Genomic DNA, 17,645 nt, shown 5'->3' on the forward strand with positions numbered 1-17,645 from the left:
GGATTGTTCAATATATGCAAATAAAATGTGATACATTACATTAATAGAATGAAAGATAAAAATCACATGATCATCTCCATAGTCGCAGAAAAAGCATTTGACAAAATACATCCCTTTATGATAAAAACCAACAAATTGGGTATATAAGGAACATATCTCAACACAATAAAGGCCATATATGACAAATCAACAGCTAACATTATACTCAGCAGTGAAATATTGAAAGCTTTTCCTCAGTATGGTACTGGCATAAAAATAGACACATAAGACCAATGGAATGAATAGAGTCCAGAAATAAACCCCTGCATTTATGATCAACTAATATTTGACAAGGGAGCCAAAAACCCTCAATGGGGAAAGGATAGTTGCCTCAACAAATGTTGTTGGGAAAACTAGATAACCACACGCAGAAAAATGCAATTGGACCCCATCTTACACCACTCACAAAAATTAACTCAAGATGGATTAAAGATCAAACATAAGACCTGATACCATAAAACTCCTAGAAGAAAACATAGAGAAGAAGCTCCTTGACATTGGTCTTGGCAATGAATTTTTAGATGTGACACCAAGAGCACAGGCAACAAAAGCAAAAATTAACAAATGCAACTACATCAAACTAAAAAGCTTCTGCACAACAAAAGAAGAGAAGGCAACCTACGGAATGGGAGAAAATATTTGCAAACCGTATATCAGATCAGGTGTTAATGTCCAAAATATGTAAAGAACTCATACAACTCAATAACAAAACCAACAATCCTATTAAAAAATGGGCAGAGGAACTAAGACATTTTTCCAAAGCAGAAATCCAAATGGCCAACAGATACCTAAAAAGAAGCTCAACATCACTAATCATCAGGGAAATGTAAATCAAAACCACAATGAGATATTATATCACACATGTTAAATTGGCTATCGTCAAGAAGAGAAGAGATAATAAGTGGTAGCAAAGATGTAGAGAAAAGGAAAGCATCATATATTGTTGGTGGGAATGTAAATTGGCGTAGCCACTATGGAAAACAGTATGGAGGCTCCTCAAAAAATTAAAAATAGGCCTACCATATGATCTAGCAATCCACCTTTGGGTATACATTGAAGGAAATGAAAACAGGATATGGAAGAAATATCTGCATTCCCATGGTCATTGTAGCATTATTCACAATAGCTAAGATTTGGAAACAACCTAAATGTCTGTCAATGGATGAGTGGATAAAGAAGATGTGATATATATATATATATATATATATATATATATACACACACACACAATGAAATATTGTTCAACCATGAGAAAGAAGGAAATCCTGTCATTCGTGAAAACGTGGATGGACCTTGCGGGCATTATGCTAAGTGAGACAAGACAGAAAGTGAAAGACAAATATTGTATGATATCACTTATAGAATCTAAAAAAGCCAAACTCCTATAATTACCAAGACAAAAAATAACAAATATTTGGAGAGGATGTGAGAAAAGGGAACCTCATACACTGCTGGTGGGAATACAAACTGGTGCAGCCACTAGGCAAAACAGTATAGAGATTTCTCAAAAAATTAAAAATAGAAATACTATATGATCCAGCTATCCCACTACTGGGTATTTATCCAAAGAACTTGAAATCAACAATTCAAAGACATTTATGTACCCCTATATTCATTGCAGCATTATTCACAATAGCCAAGATGTGGAAGCACCCCAAGTGCCCATCAACTGATGAATGGATAAAGAAGACATGATATGTATACATATGTATATAATAGAATACTACTCAGCCATAAAAAAAGACAAAATCATCCCATTTGCAACAACATGGATGAACCTTGAGAGTATGATGGTAAGTGAAATAAGCCAGACAGAGAAAGACAAATACCATATGATTTCACTCATACGTGGAAGATAAACAAACACATAGATAAAGAGAATAGCTTAGTGGTTACCACAGGGGGAGGGGTTGGGGGGTAGACGAAAGGGGTTAAGGAGCACATATGTATGGTGACAGATAAAAATTATAGACTATTGGAGGTGAGCACAATGCAGTCTATACAGAAACTGATATAAAATAAAGTACACCTGAAATTACTCAGTGTTATAAACCAATATGACCTGAATAAAGTAATTGAAAAAAAAAATAAAAAAGCCAAACTCATAAAAACAGAGGAATGGTGGTTACCAGGGGCCGGGAAGTGGGGGAACTGGAGAGATCCTGTTAAGGGTACAAACTTGTAATCAGTAGATAAATAAGTCCTGGAGATCTAATGCATAGCATAGTGATTATAGTCAACAATACTGTATTACATACTTTACAGTTGCCAAGAAACTAGATCTTAATTGCTCTCACCACAAAAGAGAAATGTAATTTTGTGACATGATAAAAATTTTAGCTGACACCACCGTGGTAATCATGTTGCAATACAGAAATGGATCAAATGAACATGTTCTACACCTTAAACTTATGATGTTGTATGTCCATTATATCTCAATAAAAAAAAATTAAAAAGCCCAAAAGAAGAAGCAACAATAGGTCAGAATACATTTTTGTCAAAGGCAGAAGTAGAAACTGTTCTGAAATATATACTTAGAAAAAAGGCATTTTCTGTCACACTAATTGTGATTTGGGGTGGAGGAAGACATTTTTTCTCAACCTTTGTTTTTTTTCCCTTGAATACTAACATATTATATTACATAATCTTTGTAAAAGGTTAAAAAGATTCAAAAGTCTATAATATAGACAGTAAATATGTCCCATAATACAATTCCTTTAGAATTTTGCCAGTTTTGCTCTATTGTCATGTAGTTTCCATCTTTTTGCTTATTGAGAGGTCTGAGGCCATTCTGATTTCTAATCCTTGTGAATATTGAGGATCACCAAGATGTTTAAAAGCAACTGATGCAGATTCTGAAGGTAATTTACAAAGAACAATTTCAAGTGCATATTGAATATTAGTAGCATAATTGAGCTAAGTGTATTTCAAAGTGACTCCTTTGGAAAAAAAAGTACTCATTGGATGGATGAACCATGATTCAGTGTATTTCCTCCTGGGCCTGCAATACCCTTAGGCCTATTGATGATTTCCTGACTTGCAATGAGAGGAAAATGTGGAGATCCAGGTTTGGAACCGCATTGTGCCATTTATGACAAGCTGGAAAAGAACTGAATTGATGAAATAAGACCTACAAATATAATTCTGATTTTTACAAATGGGTTTTCTTTATCATCTCTTGGACATATCATTACATCTTTCAAACCCAGGTCAAATGCTACCTGTTTGCTTATTTTTCAGGGAACACCTACTAAGTGCCAAGGTATCCATCTGGTGCAGAAGATCCAACAGAAAGTAGGGTATAAGTGGTCTCTATATCCATAGAACTTATCTTCCTTTATCTGTATTTATCTGATGGCACTCACCATGTTTTTGTCATTTGTGGACATGTCCTTCTCCTACTAGACAGTGAGTTGTTTGATGCTAGCCTCAGTTTACAACTTATTAATGTTTCCCTATGGCACTTATTTCAGTGCTTAACAGCTACAAATGATCAGTCAATGTGTGTTGAATCAATGAACTAATGACTTTTCCCAGCGTGCTTTGTTGGAGTAATCCAATAAGCTTCTCTCGTACTAAACTGGTAGAAATAAATGTCTTGGAGCCATATTAAGAAGCTGGCACCAAAGAAACCATTAAAATGGAATGACATTACAAAAATCAGCCTTAAATTTTTTTCCTTGGAATTATATAATACATTTTACGGCTTAATATTAGTGAATCATGTTTGTGAGAAAAGATTATAAATGCAGAATAATGTATTCATCCAAAAATTTTAATATCTATTTAGAATACATTATCATGTACTAGGAAAGAATATCATTATATAATATTGCTGTAAAGAAAGTTTTAAAAATGCTCTCAATATATCTTTATGATTGATAATGCCTAGATGAGAAAAAGCCTTGAAATTATCTCTTACTTTGATTTGTTTTACAAAGTATTTTTTATCTTTTGTGGAAACAGCCTCCAAAGGTAAGTATTTTGAAGAATTAAAAGTTATGTCCTCTAAACTAACACACGGACAGAGAGAACAGTTTGGTGGTTACCAGGAGGAAGGGGGTTAGGGCACAAGAAGTGAAGGGATGCATTTATATGGTGACTGACAAACAATAATGTACAACTAAAAGTTCACAATCTTATAAACTATTATGACATCAATAAAAGAAAGCATATTATATCTTACAGACTTGATCCTATGGCATCAGAGGATGCTCTAATTCATTAAAGTAGATGTTTAATTAAGGAAAAAAAAAGTTATATCCTAAAACCTAGGGCATTAAGGAAACGTACAGAAAATCTGCTGATATTGTCTTCTCCTCAGGCACATTCTCTTCCATGGAGTTATTATTTAAAAAGGTTCATTACTCTCTTCTTAGCTTTATTTTTTTTCAATATATCTTACCCAATAACTATATTTTCAACTTCTCTTTCATTCAAAACTATATTATTTTTGTATAAGATATTTTAGTTAATGTATCATGAGTGAGATCTGGAAAATAAGCTTTAAGTCCCTCAGCAGGCCGACTTAACTGATTTCCTGTAGGGAGTATTTCATTGAACTCTTAATTTCTCCAAATGTTATTCAGTTTCTAAGAGATGGGGCCAGGAGAGGAGGCATTATTACAGTTTTACAATTTTCCAGAATTTGAGAGTAACATCAGCCTGCTACCTATAAAACAGACACACAGCTCCTCACATACTTAAGTACCTCACTTTTTCTTTCTGGAATTGAGGTGTTTATGTTAGAACAAAACACTTATCTGGTCATACACACAATTTAGATGTCAATTTGCCAGACTGTTAACTGAAGAGAAAGCTGAAGATGATGGAGCTACAATAGGCTTTATCTTGAATCCAGTAACTCTAAACTGATTTTTCTATTGCAAAATGCACCAAATATAGAAAGATATATAAGCTTTTTTCATATTTTCTGATTCACTCTGCAGCTAGATACCCCAGGAATGGTAAGTCCTATGTTTCCCAGGACTCACTCATGACTGTGCCCACTATTTTATGAAAGGCTCTTGCAAACTCTCAGGAAAGTTGAAACTAGACCATGATAAACCATGGCTCTCTTTTCCTGAGAGCCTTCATCTAATAGAGTCAACAGTTCCCTATCCTTTCCCACCTAGGTTTGAATTTGCTACTCAGTTTTACAAAACAAAACAATCTAAAATCAGCTCTGTATTTCTAGCTTTTAAATCCCGCATGGGCCACTTCTGGCTCTCAAGGGAAGATCAAATCAGAAGAAATGAGTTCGCTGTTGAGAACTGTGAAGGGTCTGAGATTTTACCCCACTTGCAACCTAGCCAGTTAGTCTGAAGCAAGTTCATGGGTGCTGGGAGAAGACATGAGACTCTTGGGTCAGAGACAAAGGACAGTTTATTATTCACAGCAATAGCAACAGCCATCAGCTATCAGCATTTTTTTTTTGAGCTGGTTCCCAAAGACTTAATTCCATCATGAGATGCAAAGAGGAGCAGATGTCAGCTGTACGTATAGTAGGTTGCGTTACAAGAGAAGAACCCTGAGGTTAGGGGATTTGAATCTTTGTTAACAGACAGTAAGCATGTCTGCCCTTTGCTCCAGGGGGAGACACTATCTTTATATTCCAAGGCTTTTTGCTATAGAAACATCCTTTTATAGTCTAGAACAAAGAACAGTAAGTATCTTGCTGGGAATATGTGCGGAAATGTGAGTGACCCCAGAAAACTATCTTGCAACATTCCTTTAGCTGATTCAGGCTGATCTGAATGTTCCTTGCCCAACCCCCATCCCCCATCCCCCAGTTGCATCAGGTTCTTATTTTATGGATTCAAAATCTTCTCTTATCCTTCTGAGGATAAGAAATTTTCTTCTCCCTGCATAGTTTTTGTTTCCTCCAAGTTAGTTTATTTTCATTTTATTATTATGTGTTATTTGTGGTTTCTACCTTTTATGTTGGAAACTTTCCTTGGCTGTATAGTCATGATTAAGGACAGAAGAATAAATAGCTTATTGGAAGCTCTGAGCACACAGGTAGGGCTGTTGACTGTGTGCTAACTGTTGAGTGATCTCATTCAGCTGTTTGGAAGGAACCCTTGATGTCAATATGTTTAGATCTTTCTTCCATGCTGATCAGTTTCCTTAGATAAATCTCTTCCAATCTTCTGCTTGGCTGGTAAAGAACTGGTTTTCAGGGTTCTGGGACATACAGTGGTGGGAACACCGTGGGATTCTTAGCCTTCATGTATTCATTAACATTCTCCTTGTTTAAGTGAAGTACTTCCCAAATCATACTTCTCTGTCTTTTGTCCATTTTACTATGGAGGTGTTTGTCTTTTTCTTTTTAGCAGTTATTTGTGTATTCCTGATCCTAATCATGTGTCAACTGTACATATGATGAGTATCTTCCTCTAGATTATAGGTTTTCTTGTCCTTGTTTTCTGCCTCTGCTGAGCATTTCCCTCAATTTATAGCCTTTCCTGATTCCTAGCTTTTTGTGGTGTGGTCTTTGGTCCTATACTCAACCAATGTGTGTTCAAGGTTTAGTCCCTAGCACCACCCCCATCCTCACTGCTCCTCCTAGGCCCTGTGTTCCTAGAGGTCGACATGGCGTCTTCCCTTCTTGGTTCTTTTCAGGGGATTTTTTTTTTACTGTCTTCCAAGTACTTCCATTAATTTAAAAGAATATTTTATCCATTTTTCTTGCATTTTTGGATGTTTTGAGACCAGAATGCATAGTGATCTCTAGTCTACCTTGTTGCCAGAAATAGAAGTCTATACTGAATTTATTTTTGTTTTTTTAAACATTCTATGTATTCTGGTTGGAATTTTATAGAAATATATTTCTTCTAGCTAGAAGTTTGAAATGTAAAATTGAGTTTTTGCACTGGGTTTTAAATAATTTTTTTATTTGTAGAAAGAGGAATGCCTTAGCTACCTATCTTACTGATTTTAAGGGAATCTACACCTCTTTTTAGTACAGTTGAGCTAATTAGAGCTAGATCTCTAATGTCTTAGTTAAGGAGTAATCTTGATAAAGCTGGTGGGTAAAGTTAATTGTAAGTGAACATACTTTTTTTTTTTACAATAATATTTTAACCAATGTTTTCTATGATAAATATCCTTACCCTCAAGGTTACAAGTTGACAGTCTTTGGAAATATTAAAACAAAACCTAATATATTGCAGAGAAGCACTTTGTCTTTCTGAGAAAAGAGTCTAAGACAGAAACTCACATTTTACTTAATGTTTCTGGCAATTGGTATGTGCATGTTTCTAACTTTTTCCTTATCTAACAAGATGCAGTAACTGCCTGATGTGTCTTGTCAAAGCCCTGTGTCAAGTTTCTCATTTTTTCAAGAGCCACTGTATTAAAGTTCCTTATATAGCAGTTATATTTTCTAGCCAAGGCTGAGTTAAACAATATTAGGCTTATAGTTATCTGTTTCCACAGGGGAAATAGGTACATTAAAAGATTGTTTACAGAAACTCCTTCCTGAGGGGAAAAAACCCATACAGGTTAAGGCAGATAGAGGTCAAATGCTAAGGTAGCAATAAGTCTGAATGATAAAAGCTCTGAGAAATGACAAGATCAAGATACAAGAAACAAGATCAATGTTTAAACAAATCTTACCTCCATTTCTTTCAGAAATTAATCTCAGTGAATTATTAAAAGCAAAGGAGAATGTCATCATAATTCTAAAATCTTATTTACAATAATTACATTTGACAAATAGGATGACACTTTCATCCCATAAATCATTTCTCTCCAAAACTGGAGAAATTTTGCCCTCAACAATGGTCCCCAAGTAAAGTTCCCAGATTCCTTCAATTGCTTATGGGCAACCTAATGCAAAAGGGCACACACACAAGATTAGCATGCGTGTATGTCCTTCTATTGCTATACACTTACATAGTATCAGGTGCTGGTGGTGGAAACAAACTGTTGTGGGGGCTGAGGGCTACCAAAGATTTATTTGTTTGTGAACCAAAAACTTGCATCCTTGTTGAGATAACCACATAAACAAATGAAATAATACAGACAGGTAGGTGATTCTTAACATTAATGTGCATATAAATCATCTACCATGTATATAAAATGCAGATTTTTAGGCCTCTACCACCAGAGATTCAGATTCAGTAGATTTGGTTTAAGGTCTGGGAATAGCATTTTTGAAAATGCTCCAGGTATTCATTTTGAGGAACATGACAATTGGAGCTTATAATCAAGTACTCGAAAGGCAATTTTAGGCTAGATATCTGTCAGGGAAGACCTGAAGGAAGGGGTGAGGTGGGTCTTAAACCATGACTTGGGTTTTTATATCTGGAAAGGAGAGATGAGTCTTTCACATGAAAAAAATGTCATGAGCCAGAGCCCTCAGGTGGGAATGGGCCCTAGGAGAAGGGAAGATGAGGAGAGATTGTCCTGACTAAGGCACAGAGGTCGTGGTGGGATGCACTAAGAAGATTGGAAAGGTCAATGTTCAATAAATATTTGTTAGATAGAACTGTTGGCTTCTAGATAACATTTCTAGCCAGCACAGAAGATAAGATTTGAAGTGGGAAGGCAATTTTACCTGAATAACCTTAGTCCTGGGAGCTCATCATCTGCAGATTCAGGGCATTAAGTGAAATTTGTTTCTTCTCCATCCCATTCTCTATTAAAAGCCATGATCTCTCTACTTGTCTCTATGCCCCCTTTACGGAAGTGTGTATTTCCTAGCTTCTTGTAATTTATGGGTTCATCTTGTCCTCCAGACTTTTAGAAGACAGGTCCTTAACTTATTCATCTTTCTGTTTTTTAATAGTTAATTATATAGTGCTATGCACACAGGTAGTACTCAAAACATTTGTTTAAAGAATCAATTGATGACAATATCACTTATCAATGAGTAAATGTCATGTACCAGACACTATGCTAGGTGCTTTGTATATAACATCTCACTTAGTTTTCATAAATCTAGTACAAGTTAGGCACTGGTATTCACATATTGCAGGAAAGGACATAGACTTGGAAAGTCAAGCATTTGTCTATTTTCACACAGCTACTAAAGAGCAGAGGCAGAAAGAGATATACGATTAGAAACCATCTGACTCAAAAGATGTATTCTTTCACTGCTGGATGGAACTAAGAAATGAATGAATGAGTGAATGGGGGGTATAAAGTTAAGTAATTCATCTTAAGCGAGTGAGAATAAATGAGATTTTAATCATGTATGAATTGCAATCTGCTTATTTGAAAGGTAGAAGGAAGGTAGGCAAGGCAGTCTTCTGTCCAGTTCTGAGCTCTTTGGAAGATGGTGTAGTCTGCTGGCAGGGGGTGCCAGAGCATAGAATGTGTAGTTAGAAGATGCCTGGAATGCAAGGTGGGACCCATTAGACATTCTATACTGTTGGGGAGGGAGACACAACTGTTGACACAATAGGATTGTGTGACAATGTGAAAGAGGAAGAAAACAAGTCCTTTGATGGGATTTGGTCTCGGATGAACAATCACCTGAGTGATTGGTAAGACATACCAATGCCCAGGTTCCATCTCTAGAGATTCTGATTACATTGGCCTGGGGGGAGTCCCAGACATTTTTAATGTGTAATGTGTAAGGGTTGAGAAATCACTGTCCTAGGATTTCACTTCATTTCTTGAACACTAGGATTTGGTATCACTGATTTCACAGCTCTGCCTTCCACAGGTGTCTCTCATGGTAATAAATCACTACTCTGAGGTTACTGGTCTCCTGATATTGAGTAAAACAATATGATTATTACCAGGGAACTACTTTGTTCTCATTAGATGGGAGCCATCTTTCTGAGCAAGTTCTGCATTCCAAGTGATTTTGCTTCTGGGACCAAATTATGCAGTCATTGGCATCAGACTGGCATAGCAAAATTAATGAAAACATGATTAAGTAGGTTTCCCTCCGCTGTGCCATTTGAAGGGTCCTTATAATTTTTTTAATAATAAGGTAGTAACATAACAAATTAAGGAAATGATTGTTTCAATTGCAAGTTAGGCTTTTCAATTAAGCTCAAATTATATCCCTAATGAAGTAGATCATTAGTGATGATTTCAAACTATAAATTAAGACTTCAGGGATAAAGCACAGGCTTTGAAGTTGGAGACCTAGCTCAGAAACCTGACTTTGCAGTAGTAGATGGATAACTTTGGAGACGATATGTAATTTGTCTGAGCCCAAGTTTCCTTATTTATAAGATGACCATAATAATCTATGCAATGGTGTGCTGGTAAATGAGTGACAACCGGCTGTCTGGTGGGGAGGCTGATTTGTGATATGAGCCAATTTCTGAGGTGTAAATTCTCCCATCATGGCAGATTTCAAGTTACCAACAGAACTGGCTCACAAATTTCCTGAAAATTTAACAACGGGCTCTCATGAGTACCACTACTTGCTGAGACATTATAGTGAAAGAATGAGCTGATGTGTAAAACATCTAACTCAGTGGTTGGCCCAGACTTGCTCAATATGTAGAGTGTTCCCTAAATCTATGGTTTTCAAAAATTTCAAATATTACTGTATTGATGTTATAATTGCTATTTGAAAAACAAGATATTTTACTCATGGCAAAAAAGGGGCAACGTTGTTTTGTTAACCTGAGCCCGAAATAGATTTGTGCCTTTCCAATCTGGGTTAGTCCTAAATTCACTGAGTCTCCTGTTATAAGTCCTGAAAAATCTACATTTACATATTTGAGAATTATTAGATCTGTGTGGAGATTTGATTCACAAGTACTTATTAAGCACATTTTGAGTTCTCAACACTATGCTATATACTATGGACTATGTCAGTAACTTCTCTGAAAGGCAAGATTTGCTTGTGTGAGAGTTTTAGATTATCTTTAACATCTTTCTACTTTTCTTCTCAATGACCTTCTCTCCATTCTTGGCATCCAGTGCCTCTCCTTGTCTCTTTCTTGCTCTCTATACAGTCACCCCTTCTAGGGACTTTTTTTTTGACTAAGGGACACCACTAGAAAGATAACGGTCAAATCTGAGACAAGAGGATGAGGGTGGGGCAGCTTCGCAGGAAGCCAGATAATTGGCAGTATCCCAGGTGGGGCCAAAGCTGTGTATTATCCTGACTTTGGCAAGGGATCTAGTGCCAATAAATTGCACCAGTGAAGGTCTTTCAAATCTCTTCCTTATCAAATCACCCAAGTCCCTCCCTATTTCCTGAGGCCTCAGTAAAGGGGCAGCACAGTTAACATTCATCATCTTTGCTTTCTTCCTTGTGTAGGCCCCTCACTCTGGGCTTAGTCCTACAGTTCTTGCCACATGCTCTGAATAAAACCAGACTCTTACCAAGGCCTGAATAGCCCTGCATGATCTAGACCCTGCCTACTGCTCTAGTAATAACACGAACCTGCATTTATTGAGGGCTTACTACGAGCCAGGGGTCGCCATATGTGCTGGCCTGAATTCAGTCACATGATTCTCAAAACAAAACTTTGCAATATTAATCCTTCTTTACAGATGAGGAAACTGAGGCCTTAGTTTAAATCCCTTGTCTGAGGTCACACAAGTCCAAAGTGGCAGGGGTGGGATTTAAACAGAGGCTGTCCAGTGGGGTCTTCTTTTTTAAAGGATATGCTGTAAGGGCAGTGGGAGTTCTGAGCATGGCCACACCTGCCATCTAAAGGGGCAGGAGGTGTGGTCCTCCCATGAGGAGGAGCACTCGGTGGGGGGCCAGGAGAGGGGCAGAGACAGACCTTTCTTTCTAAGTCCTAGTATGGGAGATATGTTCCAATAGTGAACTAAACCACATGCAGTTGTCTATCTCACCATTGCTATTCATTTTTCAATTAACTTTTTAATTGAAATACACATATAGAAAACTGCTCAAGTCATAAGTACACAGCTTGATGAACTTCCACAACAGGAACAGACCCATTAACTAGCACCCAGATCAAAAAATGGGTAATCAACATTACCCCAAAAGCCCCCGTACACCCTTTCTCATTCATTTACACTATCCTCCTCAAAGGTAACCACCATCCTGACTTTTCTCACTATAGATTAGTTGTTTCTGTTTTTGAACTTTATATAAATGGAATCATACATATTTACTCTTTTTTGTCTGGCTTCTGTTGCTCAGCCTTTTGTTTCTCAGATTCATCCATGCTGTTTTATGTAGCAGTAATTCATTTATTCCTCTTGCTTAGCATCCCATTGCTTAATATATACCATGATTTATTTATAAATATACCATGATTTATTTATGTGTTCTACTGCTGATACACATGTGGGTTGTTTCCAGTTTTTGGCTGCTATGTATTATGCTTCTATGAACATTCCTGCACATGTCTTTTGATGCCTATAAATATGCATTTTGTTGGGTATATAGAGAGGAATGGAATAGCTGGGCCATAGGATATGCATGTGTTCAGTTTCAGTAGATAAAGCAAAATAATTTTTAAAATGTTTATACCAAATTATACTCCCACCAGCACTATGAGAGTTCCAGTTGGTGCATAGCAATGTTCTCATTCTTTTTCATTCTGGTGGGTGTGTTTTGGTATTTCATTGTGGTTTTAATTTGCAGTTCCCTTATAAATAATGATGTTGAATACCATTATTTATTGGCCATTTGAATATCCACTTTTGTGAAGTGGCTGTTTAAGCTTTTTGCTTATTTTTAATTGGATTCTCTATCTTTTCCCTATTGATTCGTAGGAAATTTGAAAGTGCATCTCATCAGTCTATTTTGCAAGGATTTAAATATCTATGTATAATTAACCAAATACAGTTTCTTCATATCCAAAATTAAGAATATTATTTACTACTTTGTTAATTGTTGAAAAAGTAGGTACTTATTTTTAACATGTTGTTAATCGTTGAAAAAGTAGCTTATTATTTAGCAGTTTGGTCCCAGATTTACCTCTTTTACAGATATGGCATGCCTGTACTCAATGATGACAGGATAGTTATTCTAGGAAAGAGCTTGTTTTCCTTCTTTCCCTTTTTTCCACCTTCTCTCTCTCTTCCCATTTCTCTCCTTGCCTCCTTCCCTCCCCTCCCTCTCTTCCTTCTTTCATTCCCACTCTTCCTTCCTTCCTTCCTACACAGTTTACATTTATGTAAAAACTTTATACTGAGTTTCTTTTAGAGAGTTTGTTCTCAGTCTGTAGTCCCCAACCTCCTTTCTGAGAACACCGTGTAAACCACTGGGACTCAAGCTTATGTAAATAACCATCTCAGAATTACCTCATGATGGTGCTTTCTGAACTATATTTCATGAGTCATTTAAAACTGCTTTTAAAATTCATTTGAAAGAGAGAAACTCCCAAATATATACTCATTATAGAATTTAAAATGAATCATGTAATACAAAAAGAACATCTATAAAATACAGACTAACAAATAATGCTGCCCTTCCTCCACAGGTATGCTTGGTAAAGCACAGTTGATACATGAACATTTAGAGCTGTGCACAAGATAAATGCGTTCATTACAAAAACATTCTCCGGGTTACAAAGGGATCCACAATAATTCATGAAATGCTCTTGTGTGTCTCTATGTTCTTTTTGCTCATTCTGTTTCGTCTGTCTTTTTACAGAGCAAGCTCCTCAACTTTGCTTAAAACATAATTTCATTTACAGAAAATGATTTATATATAAACTTTATAGCAAAATATTGCATCCAATAGACTCTGTAGAAAAAGAACACTTCTCAGACATCACAGAGGGATCTTCCTTTCTCTCAGTTGTGGCAATGGATTTCCACTGATCTTCCATACTCCCAACTTTGGTGTCCTGCAGTGTTGGCAAAATGGCAGAGGGTGGCCAAGGAAACAACAGAATTTACTGTCCCTTCCAAGGCTGAATTTATGCCCTTTTACTGCTAAATTCCAACTTAATGTAAAGAAAAAACCAGCCACATTTGAAATGAAAACTACAATTGAATGCTCAATCTGCTCACAGAAATGGCCTAAGGAAAAGATGCTGAAGATGTCTTCATAATTTTAAACCTCAGATTCTGGTGGAGAATATAGAAGGAATACAAAGCCACTTGGGTTACTGAATGCCAGTGAGAACACATGCTTCATTTGGTGAGTTTTGCCCTCAAGGGAAACAGAGAAATGGTATGGTAGGTGCAGGGAGATGTGGAGTCAAGAAATAATAGTTTTAATATGGAAGAAATAACAGTGTACTTGTGCAGTGATGAGAACAATCTAGTAGAGAGGGAAAAGCTGATGATGCAGAAGAGAGAGGAGAGGATTGCAAGAGTGACATCCTCGAGTGGTGAGAGGAGGTGGGATAAAGTGTGCAGGGGAGGGGCTGGCCTTACAAAGGGGCACAGAGCACATGCTCAAAACATGTTGAAGGAACCAATGACTTAGCATGTGGGGATTTATTTTCGTTTTTATTTTTAGTATTAAACGGGACCTCGATATGTGTAGTGATCAAAAGCAGAGACTTGGGAATTTAAGAGACCTAGCTTTGAGTCCTATTCTTGCAATGTCTTGGGCAAATTACTTAGAGTCTCTCCAACACAGTTTATACATCTGTAAAGTAGAAACAATAACAGTACCTCCCTCATAGGATTGTTGTCACTATTAAAGGTCATAAAGTATGTGACTGCCTTAGCAAAGTGCCTGGCATATAGATAGGGCCCCAAGTGGTAACTTACATGGTTAGCGCTGCCTCTGCCTTGGAGCAGCAGGCCTGGCTCCCCAGAGCTGAGTCCAGGGAGAATGCCACATGAAGCCCGTGAACACCCTGAGAGGAGCACAGAGTCCCCCCTTCCTTCTTTGGCAGCTCATGCTGCAATAGTGCCGAACACAGCCTTCTTTGGTCCAGTGTTTGAGCCATGTGCTACCCTGAAAATTCTGAAGGCAAGGTTCAGGAGAGTGATTTCCTCTCCTTTTGGAGCCTTCCCTGGAGTAGAGCAGATTGCAGGACTGAGTGAATTGCCAGAGGACAGGAATGATAAATGGGGAGAGGGGAAGGTGATTTACTCCTCTATAGAGGTAACCAGGACTGCCTTGGGCAGGTGCTCAGTAAACAGGTGAACTGAGGAGTTATTACCACTGCCCAAGAAATCTGAAAGCTCATGCGAACAATGTAAAACTTAAAATTAATTAACAATATTAACAAAGATGGGCCAGATTTTAGTCTCTTAGTATAATTGAATAAATATTTACAATGTGCCAAAGTGTATCTCCTAGACTGTCAGTCAGGATTCCTCATCAATGGTTCTTAGAGACTTTATTTTGAAAGACTGTGCAGTAACATCCAAAACATAATTTAGCTGTGACTAACACGTCACGGCTGACAATTTTGGTTGCTTTGGGGGCAATATTAAAGAAAAACAAAAGTTACAGCAGTTCTGAATCCATGTTGAGCAAGTTTATTAAGTATAAGGTTCACATTCTGGAGAAATATTGATGAGAAAGGGGAACCCAGGCTAGGATAACTAGAGGAAGAGACAATTACGACCTTTCTTGTTTTAAAAAATATCAGCATATGCAGCAGTCACTGAGAATAAAATGACTTTATAAAATTTCCATGACAACATCCACGGGCTAAAGTCCAGTGATATAATTAATTAAGAGTATGTTACACTTATATTGTCAGTTATAATCATATCAAATTCATCATTTCTGGGTTTTGTACTAACTATAGTGCCTGCCAGTCAATGATAATGTCCCTCAATTCAGTAGCTGTGAATAGTGCCTTGTAAATTATAAATAATCAGCAATATTTCATTTAAGTTTCATGTCTTACGTTTACCAGAGGGCTCATTTTCAGTCAGTGTCTTCACACAGTTACTGTCCTAATCAAGTCATAGGATCTCTTTTTTTTTTTTTTTGTCACACATCTGCCTTTATTGTGAGCAGCAAGTGGGACACTTCTAGCAATAGCAAAAAAATTAATTTACAAAAGCAGTGAAGTCTCCTGATTGGAACCCTTGGGAGCTCATACGTAGATGCCAACCCAGAGCAGCAAGAAGAGGACTCCAAAGCCCGCCAAAGAGATGAGGAGCTCTTTGTAGATATCACGAGTGTGCTTGGTGGAGGTGACCTCATAAACCAAGAACCAGGTTGGGCCGGCCCCGTGGCTTAGCAGTTAAGTGCGCGCGCTCCGCTGCTGGTGGCCTGGGTTCGGATCCCAGGCGCGCACCGACGCACCACTTCTCCGGTCATGCTGAGGCCGCGTCCCACATACAGCAACTAGAAGGATGTGCAACTATGACATACAACTATCTACTGGGGCTTTGGGGGAAAAAAAAGGAGGAGGATTGGCAATAGGTGTTAGCTCAGAGCTGGTCTTCCTCAGCAAAAAGAGGAGGATTAGCGTGGATGTTAGCTCAGGGCTGATCTTCCTCACACACACACACAAAAAGAACCAGGCGGTGAAGAATATACCAATGGCCAAGAGCACCACAGCCAGATGGGGGAAGACAGCCAGGTTCCCTGGGCTGCTATATCTGTTAATGGCCTTGAGCTCCACTTTGGTGGTCTTGGGTTAATCTACCACTCTTTTAAAATTTTTATATTTGACTTACAATTATCATGAGATTTTGTTATTCTTTTCTGGGTTTGGTTTTTAGCCATGATATAATTATCTTGATTCTTTGGTATACTTCTATATTATATCATAACGACATGGAAAGATAATATCTAAAGATAATTTTCAAGGCTAAAGGTCTTTTACTCATTACTAAATCTTACATGTTTTGGTTACTTGCTCAATTGTCATATGTTGGCCAACTCTTGAAGGGTCAAGGAAACAGCCACGAATTGGGTGTATGGCATTGCTGATGGACTTCTCATGTCCCTCAAACTTAGTTCCTGGACTGCCTTCAATACAATGCCAAAAGGTGGCATGATGTGTATCAGATTCCCTTCTCGAGTCAACAGACAGATGTGTATCAACTGTACAGAGTTAGAGGCACAGTGCTTCGTATTTCCTGTCCTGCCTTTAGCCATGGATTGATTTGTTAGTTTGTTCATTCATTCACTCATTCGTTCACCCGTTCAATGAATGTGTATTGAGTACCTACTAGGTTCTAGGCACTCTGTTACCCACTGGAGATATAGTGATGAATAAGAGGAACATGGTTCATGCCATTTTGGAGTTTATGTTCTACTGGGGTTCAGACACCAAACAAAGAACTGTCAGGTAAGATGAGTGTTGCCAAGACGTTGGAGGAGGGTGTGAGATTCTGCAATAGATGGACCTTGCCCAAGTCATCTTTGAGGTGCAATTGGAAGGCTCGCATCATGACTCCATCTTGTGGTGTCACATTTGCAGAAATATCAGTGTGGCTTCCAAAAATCATTGAAAATTAACTAAAATTTTAGTGCAGTTTCTTGACAAAATGCCAAAGAAGGATTTCCTACAGAACATGGTATGAGTAACTAGGCACATACAATGTGTGAGGTAAAGCACTGTTAAGGGGTAGAAACTATGAATGCCCCTGTTTCATAAACAAGGACACAGAAGGACACAGGGAGATTAAGTAACTGCCTAAGGTCACACAGCTAGTAACAGAAATTGGATTTAAACCCAAATATTCTGATTCTTAACCACTTCATTGTGTAACCGCAGGCCCCCAAGACCAGTTCAACTGATGCTATCTCTTACCAACAGAGTGATTAA

The 17,645-nt window shown here is 37.6% G+C and overlaps 1 protein-coding gene across 1 annotated transcript; it reads right to left on the bottom strand.

Moving 5' to 3' along the window:
- Positions 1–15,837: 15,837 nt before the first annotated feature.
- LOC147918186 (dolichyl-diphosphooligosaccharide--protein glycosyltransferase subunit TMEM258-like) lies at positions 15,838–16,508 on the bottom strand (the record flags this gene model as incomplete). The annotated part of the gene is made up of 2 exons (XM_087434068.1): positions 15,838–16,073; positions 16,383–16,508. Coding segments are annotated over 2 exons (240 nt in total), but the record flags the coding sequence as incomplete, so codon positions are not given.
- Between the last annotated feature and the right edge of the window lie 1,137 nt (positions 16,509–17,645).

Source organism: Ceratotherium simum, chromosome 1, assembly GCF_057802395.1.
Source record: "Ceratotherium simum simum isolate JZ-2026a chromosome 1, ASM5780239v1, whole genome shotgun sequence".
Lineage (NCBI taxonomy): Eukaryota > Metazoa > Chordata > Mammalia > Perissodactyla > Rhinocerotidae > Ceratotherium > Ceratotherium simum.